We start from the raw sequence: 19,532 nt of genomic DNA, 5'->3' as shown, positions 1-19,532 counted from the left end.
AATCTCTTAGAACGTAGTGATGTTTCCTGCACTTCGATGTTGAGGCAGAACGTTCAATTTCATCCTTTTTCTGCCCACTCGCTTACATTACAATGATCTCATGTGTTATTATTTGTGTCCTATAGATATGTACTTCTTTAAAATGTCAAGTGATAGTTAATCAATATGTATTCTTGGTTTCATTGTTTTTATGGAGGCTGACACAGTTATGAACCGTAATGCAGTTTGATTTTCCCACAAACAATCGCTGATTGACATGGAGAACTTCGAGAAAACTACTTCCCGTGCAAATGTTTCCACTCAATGCAGTGATCCATCAAATAATGAGAATTTTGTGGGGTTCAAGGAGGACGTGGAACAGTTAATTCAGAAATTGACTGGAGGAAAAAAAGAACGGGATGTTATCTCGATTGTTGGAATGGCTGGACTAGGCAAAACGACTTTGGCTAGAAAGGTGTACAACAGTCGTTCTATTGTTGACCACTTTGATGTTCGAGCATTTTGTACTATTTCACAAACATATAGCGTCAGGAAGCTGTTGATTGAGATTCATAAACAAGCTACGGGTGAAAAGCGCGACATCAAAGAGGAAGATAACGTCGCTGATTTGTTGAGGAAGGCTCTATTTCGCAAGAGATACCTCATCGTTTTGGATGACATATGGAACTATAAGGCATGGGAAGATTTGCAATTATCTTTCCCAAGTGAGGAAAGTAGTAGAATTATGGTAACAACCCGTGTTCAAGAGGTTGCTACGCAAATCAGCGATCCTTATTTACTTCGATTCCTAACGGCTGAAGAGAGTTGGGAATTATTGCAAAAGAAAGTATTTAAGCGTGAGAGCTGTCCCCTGGAGCTACAGGAAGCAGGATTTGAAGTTGCTCGAAACTGTAAGGGACTGCCTCTTGTGATTGTCTTGAATGCTGGAATTATCGCACAAAAGGAAATGCGCGCCTCCGTGTGGCAAGAGTTTGCAAAGGATTTAAGTTCCCTTGGTTTAGAAGAGCAGAGTATGAAGGCAGTTCAATCAAGTTATGACTATTTAGGGGATCATCTAAAGCATTGCCTTCTTTACATTGGATACTTTCCAGAAGACTATAGCATTCCGGTGTCCGATTTACTAAAGCTATGGATAGCTGAAGAGTTTGTACCGACCATTGACCCGGAGAACCTAGAAAAGTCATCCAAAGATTTCTTGTGCGATCTTGTCAGTAGAAGCCTCCTAATGGTTTCTAAAAGGCGATCTAATGGTGATATAAAATACTGCATGGTTCATGATCTAATTCGCGAGTTTTGCTCGAGTAAACTTAAAGAAGAAGAGTTTAAACAGCGTGTCATGCCACACAACTCATCCCAATCTTCATATCCAAAGGATCCTCGATTCTGCATGTACATCCATGACAATCTTGTTAATCAATTGGAGCAGCATGGATATTCACTGGATGAGATTCCAATGGTGGGCTCTGAAGAAAAAGAGTCTCTTGAGTTCATCGCTCATCCGCGATTCTATTCATCAAGATGTATGGATTTTTTCTCATTACTTATTAACTTGAGGTTTATAAGGGTGTTGCATTTGCTGGATGTCAATATGGAAAGTGCTTGGGAATTTCAAAGCGCTACGGCTTACAAACTAGGAAAACTCACTCACTTGAAATACCTTGCAATTTTTGTCAGAAAATTTGATTTCAAGTGGGTTTCACACATGGGCAATCTACAAACTTTACGTGTCCATTCCCATCAACGGATAAAGACATCACCGGATATTTGGAAAATGAAGAAGCTAAGGCACGTGGATATTAGTGAATTTTCCTTTATCTGGGAAGACAGTGAGCAAGAAGAATCTTCACAAACCGTGTTAGACAACTTGAAGACTTTTGGCAAGTGTCGTGTATCTATGGGTGATATGAATCGCAAGTTCTGGTGGAGGTTTCCGAATCTTGAAGAACTCAAGCTCTCCATTGTTAATTTTCATGGCATGCTCAATCATTCTTTGTTTCCTACACCGGAAATTCATAACCGGCTTGAATGTCTTGAAATAAGTTTCCCTGTTGGATTCTCGAGATCAAGTGGATGGTTTGAATCAGTCTTCCCTTTGAATCTCAAGGAGTTGTCCCTTGCTGGCATCTCATTGACAGATGAAATAGTTTCAAGTATTGCAGCACTGGAAAAACTTGAGATACTCAAGTTATTTTTTATACACTTTGCCGACAATCCGCAATGGAATGTCACTGATGATCAAGAGTTCAAAGCACTGAAATACTTGAAATTAGAGCTAGTGGATATGGATGTATGGGAGTCCTCCGAGACATCCTTTCCCGCTCTTGAGAAACTAGTCATAAAAGATTGTGAACAGCTCAAGAAGATTCCTTCTTGCTTCACGGAGATTGAACCACTACGCTTGATCAAAGTGATCAACTGTAGTGATTCAGTTCGGAATTCAGCTTGGAGCATTAAAGATTATGTAAAAGAAAATCAAGGATATGATAGGCTCCAAGTTCATATTCCGAAGAATTACTAAAGATGGTAAGTTATTTCGTTATTACTAGGGGCGGAGCCAGGTAGGCGTAAGGGGGTCTTAGACCTCCCTTCGGTGGAGAATTACACATTATGTACAAGGTTATGTATATCTAATAGATGTTGAATCCCCTAGACCTCTTTATATTTTGAACTTGATCTTGATGAACATTCTGGTTTGCAACTGATTATATTTCCATTTTGATATGAAACACAAAATTTAGTTGCTTACTATGCTATCCTTCACAAAAAAATGCCTCCATGAGATCTATAGCAGGCGTTGAACACTGTTTGTTGGACGGGCTAACTATTGCGTTGAGCTAGCCCGTCTAACAAACTTAATGGCCCAACTTGCGTCGCTCGTGTTGTTAGCCATCCACAACTCTGTTCGCCTACGCATGATTTTGTGAACTTGTAATTTTAAACATGTCGTAACATAGCTTATTATCGTTGAGGATAAAATAAACATGGTTATTTTTGCACCTAATAATTTTATTGAGGAGACCAATTTTTTTTGCATGCTTGGTGTGGAAGTGCATATGGTAGGCTCATTCTTTGATTTATTAAGATTCTTATTGCATTTGTTTACTTTTTAGCACACAATGCAAGCGTATAAAATCTAGTAATAATATCGATAAAATGTAATTCTATTTTGAGGTTAACACAAAGGTGTTATTTTTTAACTTTGCTATACTTTTATTCATGCAATATTTCTAGACTAGTCACTATAATTAGAAAAAACGCTTTTAGCGGCAATAAATTTGCATCTAAATAAAGAGTGTTAAAAATTTTACCAACAGTAGTTAATTGTTATTGTATCTAATGTCGCTATGAACTTTAGGAGTACTTACAAAGAGTTATAAAATATAATTGTCACTAATAATTGCCTCTAAAAAACATAATATAGCAGCAATTAAATTTTTGTCATTAATTAATTGTCGCTAAAAATCTGTTTTAGTGTAGTAAATCTACATCGTAAATTTATTGATTGTGAAACATAACAATAAGTTTGATGCACTGTGGGTGTAGATTTTTTTTTTTTTTACACCATCAAGTAACTTTTAGCTGCTGTAGTAGGTCATCCATTTCTTAGATACAAATATAAAAATGGATGACCTGTTACAACAGGTAAAAGTCACCTGATAATAGTGTAAAAAAAAACTACACCAACGGTGCACCTAACTTAGACTCGCAATATAATTAGTTTCCGATGACATTGAGGCTGACTGATCTGTTCTCATTTTACATGACCCTTACACGAAAAAATGTTTTAGTACTTCTTTCTCATACCGGTCTCGAGTAGGGAGTCTATCGAAAATAATCTCTCTACCTCACCTCTGAGGTAGTGATATGGATTGCGTAGATTCTACCCTCCCCGGACTCTACGATGTGGAAATTTACTAAGTATATTGTTGTTGTCGTTCTTTCTCATACTACTCTTAGACTTAAATGACTACATAAAGTTGCTAAATTTAGAGTTTTAAACTATCATTAATAAGATTACTTTAGTAAAAGACACTTCTAATTAAAGCTTTCTTAAGGGTTTCAATGAGGCCAAGCGTAATATGAAACGAGGGAGTAATATATCTCAACAAATTAAATTTCAATTTTTTGAAAAAATGAATGTTGCTTTTGAATGAGGAAGTTGGTGAATTTTACATAACATATTGTTACATGAAATTTAGCTAATCGATGTATTCTATAAAGAGTAAAAAAAGGGATAGTTCGATGCGCGAACCATTGTGTGTTAGCAAGATTTAAAGAAAGAGCCGCACCCCCAAAAAATATATGATAAACAGACTATTCTAATACAAATATTAGTTGTTATTTCAACGACTTGAATTGCTATGGATAATATTCATAACAATTTTAAGTATTGTTAGGACTGCTCCTATATAGATCCCCTTAAAATTAGTTAAAAGGGAAATAAGTCGTAGAAATAGTTGTATTTATTAAGTGCCTTTGACGAGATATATAATTTGTTAAAATATGTAATAAGGATTTGTATATTATTCATTAGCTTAGAATATTCCTAAAATTCGATCAATATTAGTTAATCTTTTATCATTCTCTAGCCTCTATCAGCACTTCTGAAGCAAAGGTCAGAAGACGTGTGATAATAGATAATTATATTAAAAAGTAAAAGAAAATTAAAATTAGTTGATCTTTAGTATTTCTCACGCTTCAATCAGCGCGTCTGAAGTTAAGTCCAAAAGACGCGTGATAATAGATAATCATATTAAAAATAAAAATAATAAATACAGATCGCAAACAGATAACATATTTTATAACTACATAAATTAAACAAAACATAACATGTTAGGGTCACAACTCTATCATTCCTAAGTACAAGAAAGGTCCTAAAATTAACAATAACATACTCAAAATGTACTACAAAAAGGACAATTATGTTGCATACATATATGTAGTACTAAGGAAATTGCAAAGGACATTTGGCTTTTCAATTCATTGAAAGGCCATATTTACAATTAATAGTCATCACCTTCTCACCTTCCAATTCTATCTAAGTCTAGTCTAAGTAATAAATGACATAATATTATAGTCATGGCTTATCCAAAATTTAAATAGTGTGTACTATATGAATAAATAATTGTACGAATATATCAACAACTCTTAAATTTTATCAGTAAATTTTATTTAGAAACTTAAATTGTCAGTAAAGTTGCTACCATGTGACTAAGAGGTTACGGGTTCAAGCCTTAGAAACAGCCTCTGACAGAAATGTAAGCTATTAAGATTGCTTACAATACACCCTTGTGGTGGGGTCCTTCCCTGAATACCGCGCATAGCAATAGTTTTAGTGCATCGAGCTGTCCTTAAATTATGGTCTATTTGATTGAGTATATTATAAGTGTTTTTATTAAAATTGAAATGTTGTGTAACACATGAATAAATAATTGTACGAATATATCAACAACTCATAAATTTTGTTAGTAAAATTTATTTAGAAATTTAAATTGTGGTTTATTTGATTGAGTATATTATAAGTATTTTTATTTAACACTTTTGAGTGATACTTTAAAAATCATTCATTATGTAGATAAGTTAATCACTTAAAATATGTTATTTTCTTCAATTGTATCATCATTACAGTCAATTAAGTCGTAAAATCTCACACCTATTCTAATTGATCTTGATAGATATAATTAAAGGATGTCACATAATTTATGTACGTGTACATAATAGGTATTTGAAAACACACTCGGATGATTTCTCAAAAGCTGATACATAAATATTTAATATGAGCACTTTATCACATATATTCATATGCTCAATTTGAACAATTTATAACTCAATTATCTAAATTAAAATTCACTAATAAGCTAAAAAGTTGCTAATGTATTCAACCTAAATAATTTGTTTCACTATAGTTAGGGTTAGTGTATTAAATGGTACTATGATATTCCTAGCATTGTCCTTTTACTATTTAGTATAGTATATTTTAAAACTTATTTGGTAACTAGTTACTAATATCTCGTGCAAGGCACGGATCCAATAAATATTTTTTTAAAATTTATTTTAATTATTGTGATTTATGATATTTTTTAAAAATATATAACATATTAATTTTCTTAGATATTTTAAATTGTTAACTATTGTAATTTATAACATTTTTTATGCAATTTTCAAATGCTTAGATGACCATAATATTTAATTATGGGTGATATAGTAAAGCTACGAGTGAAGTAGCGAAACAGACATGTCTTAATGACTCACAACAACTAACTAGAAGCGATACAATAAAATTACTATAAAAAAATATTTGTGAAAAAATTTAAATGGTCATAATAATTAATTAGGAGTGACATAGTAAAATCACGATTGAAACAGCGAAGTAGACATGCCTAATTAGAAGTGATACAACAAAATTACTATACAAAAATACCTGGTGAAACTACTGAAGCAGACATGTCATAAATATCTATTTTACTTTTTAATTAAATATTACTAACTTTCTAATATATAAATAACTTATAATAATTAATTAGAGATGATATAATAAATTCACGAAGAAAGCAGCTTATGAAGCAGGCAGGATTATAAATATCTATTTTACTTTTTTTATTAAATATTATTAATTTTTTAATATATAAATAACTTATAATAATTAATTAGAAATCACATAACTAAAATCATGAAAAAAATAGCTGATGAAGCAAGCAGGAGAAGAGGTATGTTGACGAAGAGCTGCTTGCTTCTCCTGCCTTTTGCCTTTTATTAGATAGTAAAAAATAAAGCTATTTTGGATATTTTTTTTCTTTAAAGTATTTATTTGGTGAAAATTATATTGATGAGAAATTATATAAAATTGTCAAAATCACATCCCAGAAAATAAATACAAGTAAAAGGATACTTTTACAATTAATATTAAGATAGTCAAAATCCACAAATTGTGTTGTTGTTGATTTATACATGCACCAAGAAAAAGCCAAATAAAATTCATATTTGGACTGTATGGACTATGAATAGCCAAAAAAATTAATATATACTCCTTGTTGATAGGAAAAGGCCAATAGAATCTTTTGGACAATGTAAGATTCTCAAGGATCATATGAATATCTTTTTTCATGGGAAGATAAGTTAAAATAATAAGAGAATATACTTGACCAATGAAATTAAAATAATACATAACATGCATGAAGGACAATATATCATACCTTTATTAATTAATACAATTTTCCTTGACCGATTTTAAATAATTAGATGGAAAATCTTAAAGTAACTGATAAACTTATTTTTATTTATTCAAGAGGTCAATGTTTCAAATTCAAACTGCAAAAATAATCTCTTGTAGAAATATAGGTACGATCCTTCTTTACATTTCATATATAACGAAAGTTTTAGTACATCGAACTACTTCTTTTTTTAGTTTAAATAATTAATAATAATCCAAACTTTGCACTAAATAGAATATTATGTAGTATATTCTTCTTTTTCGAAGGAATATTCGGATAGGGACCATTGAAATGGTACCACATGTAATCATCATAAATTTTTTTCTTAGAGAAAAATAAATTCTTCCACAATTGGGTAGATGGCATCATATTTTGGCTTTTTGGTAAGTGATTGAACAAATTTTGTTGGAATTAAAAAGAATATTCGAAAGTTAAAGGTTTATATTTAGATATTAAAATCACTTGAAAAAAAATAAAATTTGCAAGTTGCAAGTAAAAATCATTGTTTTTCTTGAAATACTCGTTAAGTGTTTTATATTTTGCTAGTATTACTGATCAATGCTACTAAAGTTCAATATTTACAAAGCATAATATATAAATAGACACTCAAATTTGATATCAATTGACACGTGCATAAACTATTCAATTTTGAGAGTACACGTCTAGACACCTCAATGTGGTTTTAACTGGTAACTAAATAAGCCGACTAGTCCTTACTGTGTTTCCTGAACGCTCAACGCTAATGTAACACGTAAATTTTAAAGGTGTCTAGCTAGATAGTCTTTTTGTAGGTTGGAGTATTCAACTAATACAATAAAGACACGCTGAGATATCTAAATGCGCATAATCAAAATAAAAGTATTTACTTACAAGTCACACGTTAAGACTAAATTTAAGTGGCTACGTTCATGTATTATGCCATTTACAAAAACTAATTTGGCCATCGATCAGAAACTAATTTGGTCATCGATCAGTTTACAACCTTTGTATTCATCGTGAATTAACAAGCATATATGAATGCCTGCAAAATATGCTTAAGAAAATTCTCTAATATTCTTTTTTTTTTGTTTTCCATCCGGTGTTCGGTGCCCTTATTGGAGCCCCAACTAATCCGGAACGCGCTTTGCAGGGCCCGTTAAAGTGGCAGCGCTCCCAGCAAAGCTTTCTCCATACCCGACCTCTGATTAAAGGTGGAACAGCTTCATCCACTGTACCACAACCCATGTTGGTTCTCTAATATTCTTTGTTAATTAGTAATCGTAGTTTAAAGGCACATACTTGCTAATGAACATTTATAATTATATGAAATAATAATAGATAATCAGAATAACATATTATTTTAACAAATAATATGTAAGAGATATCACGTAAACGAAAAGGGTATATTTATAGTCTCGTCATTTCTTGTTTTTTTACCCTATTATTTGAAACATATTTTGACCCACACATTCTCCAAAGTAGCTGACAAATAAAAAGTTTACAGTTCAGAAATCCTTGGTGTTAAAGGAATAATAATTAAACATTACAAGAATTATATATATAATAATTAAACATTACAAGAATTATATATATATATATATATATATAAAAAAAACTTTCTTTTAAGAAAAAATCCCCACAAGATTTGGTTCTATCCCTCTTCTAGATGATATTATTTTAACTTTCTGGATGATAAATAATTGATATTACACCAAACATTATGCCTTTAATTTATTTTTTCCATGCATGCAATGTTGTTCTATAAAACTAATTATGGCATTTAGCTCTCAATGTTTTAGATTTTACTTATCCATGTTTTTTGTAGACTGTAATCTATTGTTATTTTTAAGTAATAGCATAAGAGCTAGAATCTTCTTTTGAATATTTACTTGTGAGGACATGGTGTGGTACATGAAAATTCTCCATAAAGGGCAGCCTAGTGCGGGTTCGATAAAGGATCGAATCATACGAATCTATTGTATGCAAACTCATCTTATATTTTTGCAAGGGTTGTTTCCATGACCTCGATTACACATGACAATAATTTTGTCAATTACCCCAAGGCTCCGCTTTGTGTGCAAAAATCGATTCAACCGATAAACAGAACTGATAAAAATGTTATTAGTTTATCGGTATCGGGTTATTGGGTTAACGGTTTTTGAATAATTTTGTAAACTTTTTTACTGGGCTATCGGTTCTGTTTTTTATTTTAAAGTTTTAGTTAATGGTTAAACCGATTATATTAAAATTATATTTTTATTCGTAACTATATAATAGTGGCTTTAGATTTTAAATACATAGGTTATTGTCTTTAATTTGTATTTTATTGTTGTTATCTTAGTTCTTATAATTTGGGTAGATTTTATACATAAAATTAATGTAGAATAAATGAAAATAAGAGAAAATTAAAAAAAAAATTAGAAAAATATGTTCTTATCGGTTAAATCGAACCGACAAAGACCAAAAATTAATTAACCGAAAACTGATAATGAATATTTTATTAGTTAAATTATTAATTTAGCATATTTACAAATCAAAAATCAATAAATCGAATCTATAATATGCAGAATTGAACTAAATTGACCGATTTGCATCCCTAATTTCTACATGAAAATTCTCGATGCTTCAATAAAAAGGGCTAATATAAGCTAGAGTTTATGAACCTAAGCTCTTTTGTTTTTTTGTTATTAAATTCGCACACTGCTGAGTTTATTTTTAACGGCGTCACTCTAAATAAAATTTTTATTTTTTCGGTTCAGACTTGAATTTAAGATTTATAATTAAGGATGTAGCATTACTTAGAATCATCTTACTATAACGGATTTAGCTCCTCTCCATTACAAGATCTCTCCATTTCCTCAAGTATACCCTTATAATTTTGACACGTGTCCTCTTGATGATCTAATGGATCAGATTTATTTAATTAATAAAATAATTTAACTATGGTAAAGAAGTTTCTCTCCTCATGGTAAACAATTCATTTATCTTGAAATCTTTTTTCCTTCCCAAATCTTTTACGAAAATTAACCAAAAAAAAAAAGAAAAAATCTTTTAAGAAAAATCATCGTCTCCCAATATTAAATTTTTAGCAATAGTAATAGAATCGTTTTTTCAAAAAAACCTGTTTTCCATTTCATCCTCAAATTCTTTAGATTGTATTAAACGTTATGTATTTTTTATTCTTCACATGTTGATAAAAAAAACACCTTTCAAATTTCATCCATTTCTTCCCAGTTCCCTCTCATATTTCCAAGTTCGTCATCTAGCTGACTTAGTTTTATATTAAAAGTGAAAAGAGAATATTTTAATTTATAGATCTTGAACTCTCAATAAAAAACTGAAGTGGAGAAAGAAATTTTTTAAAAACAAAAAAAAATCCCACATAAAAAATCTAAATTAATTAGGATAAATTCTGAAAATGAAATCGAAAATTTTGCCTCTATCACAATAAAAAAGCTACGGGAAGTATAAACTTGACATTAACGAATTTGCTAAATGTAAAAAATTTGAAAAAAAATAATTATTTATAGAAATATTTGGAAAAATAAAAACTTATTTACCATAGTTAAATTGTATTAATTAATTAAATAAATTTGATCCATTAAATCATTAAGAGGACATATATCAAAATTATAAAGATGTACTTGAGAAAAAGGAGAAATCTTATAATGGAGAGGAGCCAAATCACACTATAACCTGTGTCCATTATGGAGTTAAGCCATATACAAGTGAAAATGATATTGCTATATATAAAGAAAAGAATTAATTCTGCTTAGGTTAAACGCTTTGCTATTGATCTAATATTCCACGTTTATATTTACAAAAAATAATCCAAAACAATGGGAACCCACCATATTATTCAATCTTACTGTCCCTGTCAAATGAATTAATTGAGATCTCCAAAACATATCCCAGAAAATGACATTAAATTAAAATAAATTAAATTAAAGTTGATTTTAGATATCCAAAGTCCTAAGGGTGCTCATTTTTATCGACTTGATTTTTTTTTCTTTTTGTGGGTTGACTACGTGATATTCAAAATTCATTAGTTTGACTAATTTAATTTTACAACTCGTCAGGCCTATTAAAGAGAAAAATGAATTTTAAATTTTATATGTGTTCGATTGTTACGGGGTTAGAGTAAGGTTTGTATATATTTTATTTTTTCAGATGTCGTCGTTGTTGTCGCTCGCTCGCTCGGGACGGCTTCGGATCAAGCTATTGTTGAGTGTGTTCGTAGAATTCGATAGTTTGAGGTACTGCTCGTAGAATTCGATAGTTTAAGGTACTGCTATTGTTGAATTGTGAACCATTTTATCCTGGGAGGAAATATTTCACAACCTTGGGTACTTAAGGGAATTAATTCCCTAAGGACACTTCGTGAAGTCATAAGACTTGATTCTTATTCTATTTCATCTTATTTCTTTTAGATAACATACTTCTTTGATAGTTCTTGTTGAACTTGTGTTGAAGGTGTTAAAAATTTCATTGCTGTTCTTGAAAAAGTCTTGAACTTGTGTTGAAGTTTAGTGTTATAAATTTACGGATTGTGTATCCAAAACAACATTATTTTAGACCACAAGTTTCAGAAATCTTTTTTTTTTTCCTTAGATTTCGTATTAAATTAAATGGTATCACATAAAATGTGACAGATGAATCAGAGTATTACTTTGTTGTATTTCTCTATCGAACATCTGAATTAAGTCGTATATAAAATTATTTTAGACCATAAAGTTAAGAAATCCTCTTTTTCTCTTAGATTTCGTATAAAATAAAAACGATACCAAATAAAATGTGAAAAATGGAGTATTAATTTGTTGTATTTCTCTCCAAAGAGCGGAAGAAACAAAAATTATTTTAAATTTTAACAAAGTTCCAGCTGGTCTAGCTAAAGCATGATAATTGCTAGCAAGTACCCCCTATCTAGATCTCTTTAAAAATTGAAGAGAAATAAATTGTAAAAATAGCTGTATTTTTATTTATTTAGTGGCCTTGACGAGACGTATATTTGGTTAAAATATTAAATGGGAACTTGTATTAGTTGAGAATATTCGTCATAATATTTAATCTTTGTCTTTTTTTGTTGTCAATATAGTCAACGTGTCTGAAATTAGGTCAGAAAACGCCTGATAACAGATAATCTTAATATATACAGAACATGAAAAAAGATAACATATTTGCCAAATTATAGATCGAACCTATTGAGTCACAACTATTATCATTCCTAAGTATAAGAAATAATGTCCTCAAGCTATAACAATATTACTCAAAACATATTAAAGTGTTTGAATATATCGCTTTTTTTGCGATATAATTAAAGTATTTGAAGTTAAGGCTAAAAAACGCATGATAATTAATAATTGATATAGAAAGTAAAAGAAAAAATATTAATAAGTACAAAAAGGAGAAAAGATAACATATTTTATAACAATATCAATTAAGCAAAAATTACATGTTAGGGTTACAACTCTATCATTTCTATGTACGAGAAAGGTCCTAAATACAAAAATTCAGCAAAATTTTGTTCACCTTTCACTTTTTCGCAATATGGTCAACGTGCCTGAAGTTAAGGCCAAAAGACGTGTGATAATAGATAATTGTATAAAAAAGTAAAAGGAAAAAAAACGTACAAACAGATGAAAGGACAACATATTTTATAACAATATCGATTAAACAAAGCATTACATATTAGGGTCACAACCCTTATCATTACACACTAAAAATTATGTAAATGTTGGCTAACCTTTGGCTTTTTCACTATATAGTCAACGTGTCTGAAGTTAAGGCTAGAAGATGTGTGATAACCGATAATCATATAAAAAAAAAGTAAAAGAAAAAATACGTACAAACAGATGAAAGGACAACATATTTTATAACAATATCGATTAAACAAAAAATTATATATTAGGGTCACAACCCTTATCATTACATACTAAAAATTATGTAAATGTTGGCTAACCTTTGACTTTTTCACTATATAATCAACGTGTCTAAAGTTAAGGCTAGAAAACGCGTGATAACAGATAATCATATAAAAAAGTAAAAGAAAAAATACGAACAAACAAATGAAAGGACAACATATTTTATAACAATATTGATTAAACAAAACATTACATATTAGGGTCGCAACCCTTACCATTACATACTAAAAATTCTAACCACTAAAGTTGGTGTGGTGATTCAGCACCTCATTCCTTAAGCAAGAGGTTGGGGGGTTCGATCCCTACCTCTGGTGAATGAAGAGAACTTTGTGGCCAGTTCTCTACCGCTTAGTGCGCTGATCGACGAACGGAGGATTAGTCTCATGACTGCCGGCTGTGCGAATACCTTGGGAAACCAAAAAAAAAAAAAAAACTAAAAATTATGTAAATCTTCATTAACCTTTGGCTTTTTCACTATATAGTCAACGTGTCTGAAGTTAAGGCTAGAAAACGCGTGATAACAAATAATCATATAGAAAAATAAAAGAGAAATACGTACATAAGGGAAGAAAGGATAACATATTTTAATAACAATATCTATTAAACAAAACATTAGAAGCCAAATATAGGTCCTAAATCAGACAATATTTTCCAAAAAAAAAAAGAGATTGTGTTTTATGTAGTTCTAAAGGTGTAGCAAAGGACATTTGGCTTTTGCATTTATCGAAAGGCCATATTTATAATTTTAGCAGCCCCCACCTAATACCATGTCTATCCTTTGTACTCTAGTACAATCTAGGTGGTAATAAATGACACAATATATTTATAGTACTTGTTCAAAAGTTTAGTGTACTGTACAATGTACATACGTGAAATAATCAAATACTAATAATTATTTACAGTTATATTTAGGGACTTAGGTTTATTACAATATTGCAAGCCCAGGGCATATAGGTGTGGTTCTACAACAACTAGGTCTTAGTAAATTTGATAAAGAAATAAATTTTGAATCTAACTCAATCAAGAAAACAATTTTCAATATCATGTAAAGAGACTAAATTCATTGATGTGAATAAACTGATCATAAATTTTCAATATCATGTAAAGAGACTAAATTCATTGATGTGAATAAACTGATTGTTATGATCGGATAGAAAATAATCAAATTAAATCACAAGCAAAAGAAAAATAAGAACACATAAATTTATGTGAAAACTCTTACAGAAAAAATCACAGGTAGAAGTAGAGGAATTCACTATAATGAAGAGAGAGTACAACGATAGAGACGATAGTCTCAATTTCATGTGTATTAGAATGACCCGAAACAGTCCACTAAATCGCACTTATATAATACGGAACTTGGAATCAAACTATGTCATCAAGCTAAAAAAAAATCAAACTATGTCTTATATTTAAAAACTACCAAACTATGCTTAACTCACAAAAATTATGAGTTATGCACAAGTTTTTTAACGGAAGACAGCTAACGACGTCAAATTTTTTGAAAAGAGCATAACTCACAAAAATTGTGAGTTATGCATTCTTATTTTAACATAATTCACAAAAATTGTGAGTTATACATTCTTATTTTAACATAACTCAGATAAATTGTGAGTTATCCATTCTTTTGTGAGTTATTTAAATAATGAAAAAGTTTTTGAAATTCTATTTAACTCATAAAAGTAAATAACTCACCTTTTTTGTGAGTTATGCATCTGTTTTGTCATAACTCACAAAAAAGTGAGTTCTATACTTTTTAAATTCTCTTATTTAAATGCCTGTATACATTCATTCTTTATATATGGTTTTCAAATTCTTCTTCTTCTTCAACTCCAATTCTTCTTTTTTCAATAATCTTCAAACTCAATTTATCTTTTTAAAACTTTATCAAATTTTAGAGAATGAATTCCAAGCGTGTTAAAGTTGCACTTTTTTGAGATGGCGAAATTATTCACAAGGAAAATACAATATATTATAGTATATCCCCCAAGTCCAACGCGAAGTATCCAATTTCAATAGGTTACAGAGAATTTGTAGAATCAATTTTTAGAAAATGAAAATAAAAAAGTAATGATTTTGATTTATTTATAGTCGGACAGTATTCAAATTCCTTCTCATCTCAAGAAATGGTAAATTATGGAGAATGGATTATTAGCGATGATGAGTCATTGACTGAATTTCTGAGGGCTCCTTGTGACTATGCTAGTCAAATAAAACTGAACATTCTTCAAGTTTATGTTAAGAAGGAGCGTAAAAGTCATCTTATGCAGTCTCCAATACAGACAAATGTGCATACACAATTTGATGATCCAACAAGTGATGTTAATGCTCATTTAACTCAGTATAATATTTTTTTTTTGACATGAATGCTCCCCAATACATCATGCTGAGTAACATGCCTACACAATTCTCAATACCTGATTTGAATGAAATTTTGAATGAAAGTGATCGATAATTTCTCTTAATTTGTGTTATTATTAATATTTTATATTTTTAATGACTTTTTGTCTATTTTTTATGTCATATATTATATTTTATTTAGGGGCTTAACTCTGCGTGACACGAATGATGTTAATTTTTTTGAAAATGATTATAATTATGGCCAACCATCTCAACTTGAATGGATGCATAATGCTGGAACATCTGCAAATGTTCATTTGTCACTAAGCTTGGATACTGCCGATTATTATCGATAGGTCTAACATATCATTGCTAATGCTGGATGGATGCATAATGTTGGACCAATGAAAAATCGTCGCTTTTTCTTTTTTTGAAGCACAATCGATGGACAAGGAGGGGGGACCAGTTGAAATTGGGTAGGGTTCTTTGAAATTTTTAATCTCAATCGGTAAAATGAAGATTGGGAAAGGGAAAGGCTTTACTCTTTAACACATAACTCACAAAAATTGCGAGATATGTTAAAATAAGAATGCATAACTCACAATTTTTGTAAGTTATGTTAAAACAAGAATGTATAACTCATAACTTTTGTGAGTTATGTTAAAATAAAAATGCAAAACTCATAATTTTTGTGAGTTATATTAAAATAAGAATGCATAATTCACACAAATTGTGAGTTATGTTAAAATAAGAATGCATAACTCACAATTTTTGTGAGTTATGTTAAAATAATAATGCATAACTCACAAAAATTGTGAGTCATGCACTTTTCAAAAAATTTGACGTCGTTAGTTGTCTTCCGTTAAAAAAAATTGTGCATAACTCACAATTGTGAGTTAAGCATAATTTGATATTTTTTTAAATATATGACATAGTTTGGTACTTTTTTTAGTTTGATGGCATAGTTTGGTTTCAAGTTCTATAATACGTGCGTACAAATAGGTCCTAGGCCCAAAAACATAAAGGTCCATATTGCGGGGGCTATCGGCCTGATTCCTACGCTATCACCACATAGCCCATTGAAAAACACAAATATGGGTCACACTGCAACATTTTCAGGATTGAATCAATAAAATTTGGATCACAACTCTAATACTGATCAACATGCCCCTATACGATTAAAATTAAACATTTGAAGCGTGAACAATTTAAAGAGAAACAAATATATATATAACATTGGATGTGCATGAGGGAGAATATATACTCTTTGCTAGTATAGAGGAAAAAACTAAAAAGCCAATAGAATCTTGGACAAAGAAAGATTCTAAAGTATCAAAATAATATTTTTTTCATGGACTGACAAATTAAAAAATAAGATAAGTTAAAAATTAAGAGAATATACTTGACCAATGAAATTGAAACAATACCTAACATGCCTACCTTTATTAATAAAAATATTTTTTCTTGACCGATAGTTAACTATATTTAATATAAATCCAACTTAGCACTAAATAGAATATTAGTATCCAATGTTGCATATTCTTCAATTTCCTAGGAATATTCTTATGTTAACCATCGTTATCGTAACCCTACACTCATAATAAATCTTTTTTTTTTCTTTAAAGTTGATGGAACAAATGAATTCTATTTTTTAAATCAAAAATCTCAAGTTCGAATACTAAAAATGAAAAGAAAGTTAGTAGACGTCTTTTTTCTTAATGGACTGCATACAGTGAGACTTCCAATTAATTCGTAATTTACACAAATAAGATCTTTCAGTGTCACTAGCTACTTAAAAAATGTCCTCATTATGGAAAGATTATGTCAAATAATCTAGAGCAAAATTTTAGCAAGTCGTCGAGATTTCCTTCTTTTTTTTTTTCAAGTATTAGACAAGATTTGTCCTAACAACAAGTTATGATGATTATTGTCAAGAATTTGACCATAAACGTTGAATCTAACTCAATAATCTAAACGTAAGCTCACTATAAGTATAAGGTAAGAATCATATAACGAGCAAAAATATGAATCATGATATATTAACTCTCCCCTTTTCCCCAACTAAAAATTAGACATTTGGAACATGGATAATGTAATTAGATGAAAGACTAAATATTTGTGAATTATGATTGGCATGACTCCGACACCATAAGAAATAAATTTTGTGCATAAATCAACTTCAAAAGATAATTCATAAGGTGAGCATACATTATTAAACACCATATAAATAAATCCAAAATTCTTAATTTCGCCAATTATTGTGCAAAGATTATAATCATCTTATAAGAATGTCTTTTTTTATGCACCGAAACCCCCACCCCCCACCCCCGCAAAAAAAAAAATTGGTCCATTTTTCTGTTGAAAAGATGCAGCTTTTCGACATTCAGAAAAGTATGTGTTAACTGTCAAGAGATGAGTCATGCGAGGAGGACAAGTAACTCGTACGCAATTTAAAATTTCCCATAATTTTCCGTCTGATCTTTCTTATCTTTGTATTATATAAATTATTATATATGCTGATTTTTCACTAGATATTGCTCAAAAGTCAAGTCTATTAATTAATTTTCTCTGTCTAAAAAAGAATGATCTACTTTCTATTTTAATATGTTTTAAAAAGAATGACTTCTTTTCCTTTTTAGCAACTTTTTAATTCTAACTCTTCATATGACATATTTAGGATCACAGGATTGAAGGACATTTTGGTATATTTGACATTTCTTTAATTTAAGATCATAAGATTCAAAAGTTCTTTATTTTCTTAAATTTCATGTCAAGTCAAACTAGGTCATTCTTTTTTAAACGGAGGGAGTACTTTTTTATATTTGTACTTTGTTTGGTGGGGTTTAGATCTAGACACTAAAAAGGGAAAGAGGGTACTTAATTAATTTCGTTCCTTTTTTGTCAATTAAGCTGGTACAGTTGCACCACAGCTAGAGTAATTAATAAGAAACTAATAATTATTATGGAGAAAAAAATAATGGATTATTCCAAAAATTTTTGGAACAGTTTAAGATATGTATTGACTTTGATACTTACCTAACATTATCTCCATTTGCTTTTCAAAATTATGCTGGATTCTATCTTCTTTTTACAGTTGTTAATTGTTATTCATAAAAGAAAAACATTTTCTACTAAAGAGAAAAAGTAATGTCTTTAATTCACTACAAAAATAATAAATTAGACTTAGCTACGAGTTTCATCGCTAATCTATCGCAAAATAGCTAGAAACTAACGAAAAGGCCTAATTAATAATATGTACTCCCTCCGTCTCATTTAATCCATCCCAAATTTCCTAATTTGATGTCCCATTTTACTTGTCCTATTTTACTTATCAAGACAAAACATTTTTTTTTCCATTATATCCTTAGTGTAATTGATTACTCCTTATTATTAGCATTCTTGGAAAATGTTGCAAAGAGGAGTATCATTAAAAATATAAATGGTGTTTTGGTATTAGTCATCCATCAATATTGGAACTAACAACAAGACACAATTAAGAGGGGCAAAATGATAAAGTTACATTATCAATTATTATTTTCTTAATAGCTGTGTCATCCCAATTTGAAACGGGTAAAATGAGACAGAGAGTACTTAGTTTGTCGCTAAATAGGATTAGCGATCAATTCTATCGTTTCAATCATAGAATTTATGTGTCACTAGGTCATGTTCGCTTAGTGGAATTTTCCTCGATTCAACCAATAAAATTAACATTGCAAGTGATTCGACACTCTTCATGGAGCAGCTAACCCGGTCCACAAAGAATTCCACGTTTGGTAGGATTTGGAAGAGTCGCACCCCCAAAGGGTGTGACTTAAACAGTACTCCCTTCGTTTCAAAATAAGTGAATTATTGAGGTATTTATTGATGTTTCAAAATAAGTGAATCATTGAATTTTTTTTCAAGTTTGACAACCAATTAACTTTTCAAAAGGTATTACAAGGTCAACTTTTTTTTTTTTAGAGGTAAAAATAAAAAGTTGTGTTAAATTTATGTCTTTAATGTTTTTTCCTTAATATGTGTATCAAAATTCAACAATTTATTTATTATAAAACGGAGAGAGTATATTCTAATGAAAGCATTA

At 30.1% G+C, this 19,532-nt stretch overlaps 1 protein-coding gene across 1 annotated transcript in view; it reads left to right on the top strand.

Annotated features, from left to right (window-relative positions):
• Positions 1-2,745, top strand: part of LOC107847952 (putative late blight resistance protein homolog R1A-10) — a 25,964-nt gene extending 23,219 nt beyond the window's left edge. The window contains exon 2 of the mRNA XM_047399385.1: positions 225-2,745. Within this exon, the coding sequence (XP_047255341.1) occupies positions 257-2,518 (2,262 nt within the window). The 5' untranslated portion in view covers positions 225-256 and the 3' untranslated portion in view covers positions 2,519-2,745. The remainder of the gene's footprint in view (positions 1-224) is intronic.
• Positions 2,746-19,532: the final 16,787 nt, after the last annotated feature.

Source organism: Capsicum annuum, chromosome 11, assembly GCF_002878395.1.
Source record: "Capsicum annuum cultivar UCD-10X-F1 chromosome 11, UCD10Xv1.1, whole genome shotgun sequence".
NCBI classification, from domain to species: Eukaryota; Viridiplantae; Streptophyta; class Magnoliopsida; order Solanales; family Solanaceae; genus Capsicum; species Capsicum annuum.
Note: the sequence above shows the minus strand (reverse complement) of the source record. Positions and strands in the feature narration are given on the sequence as shown.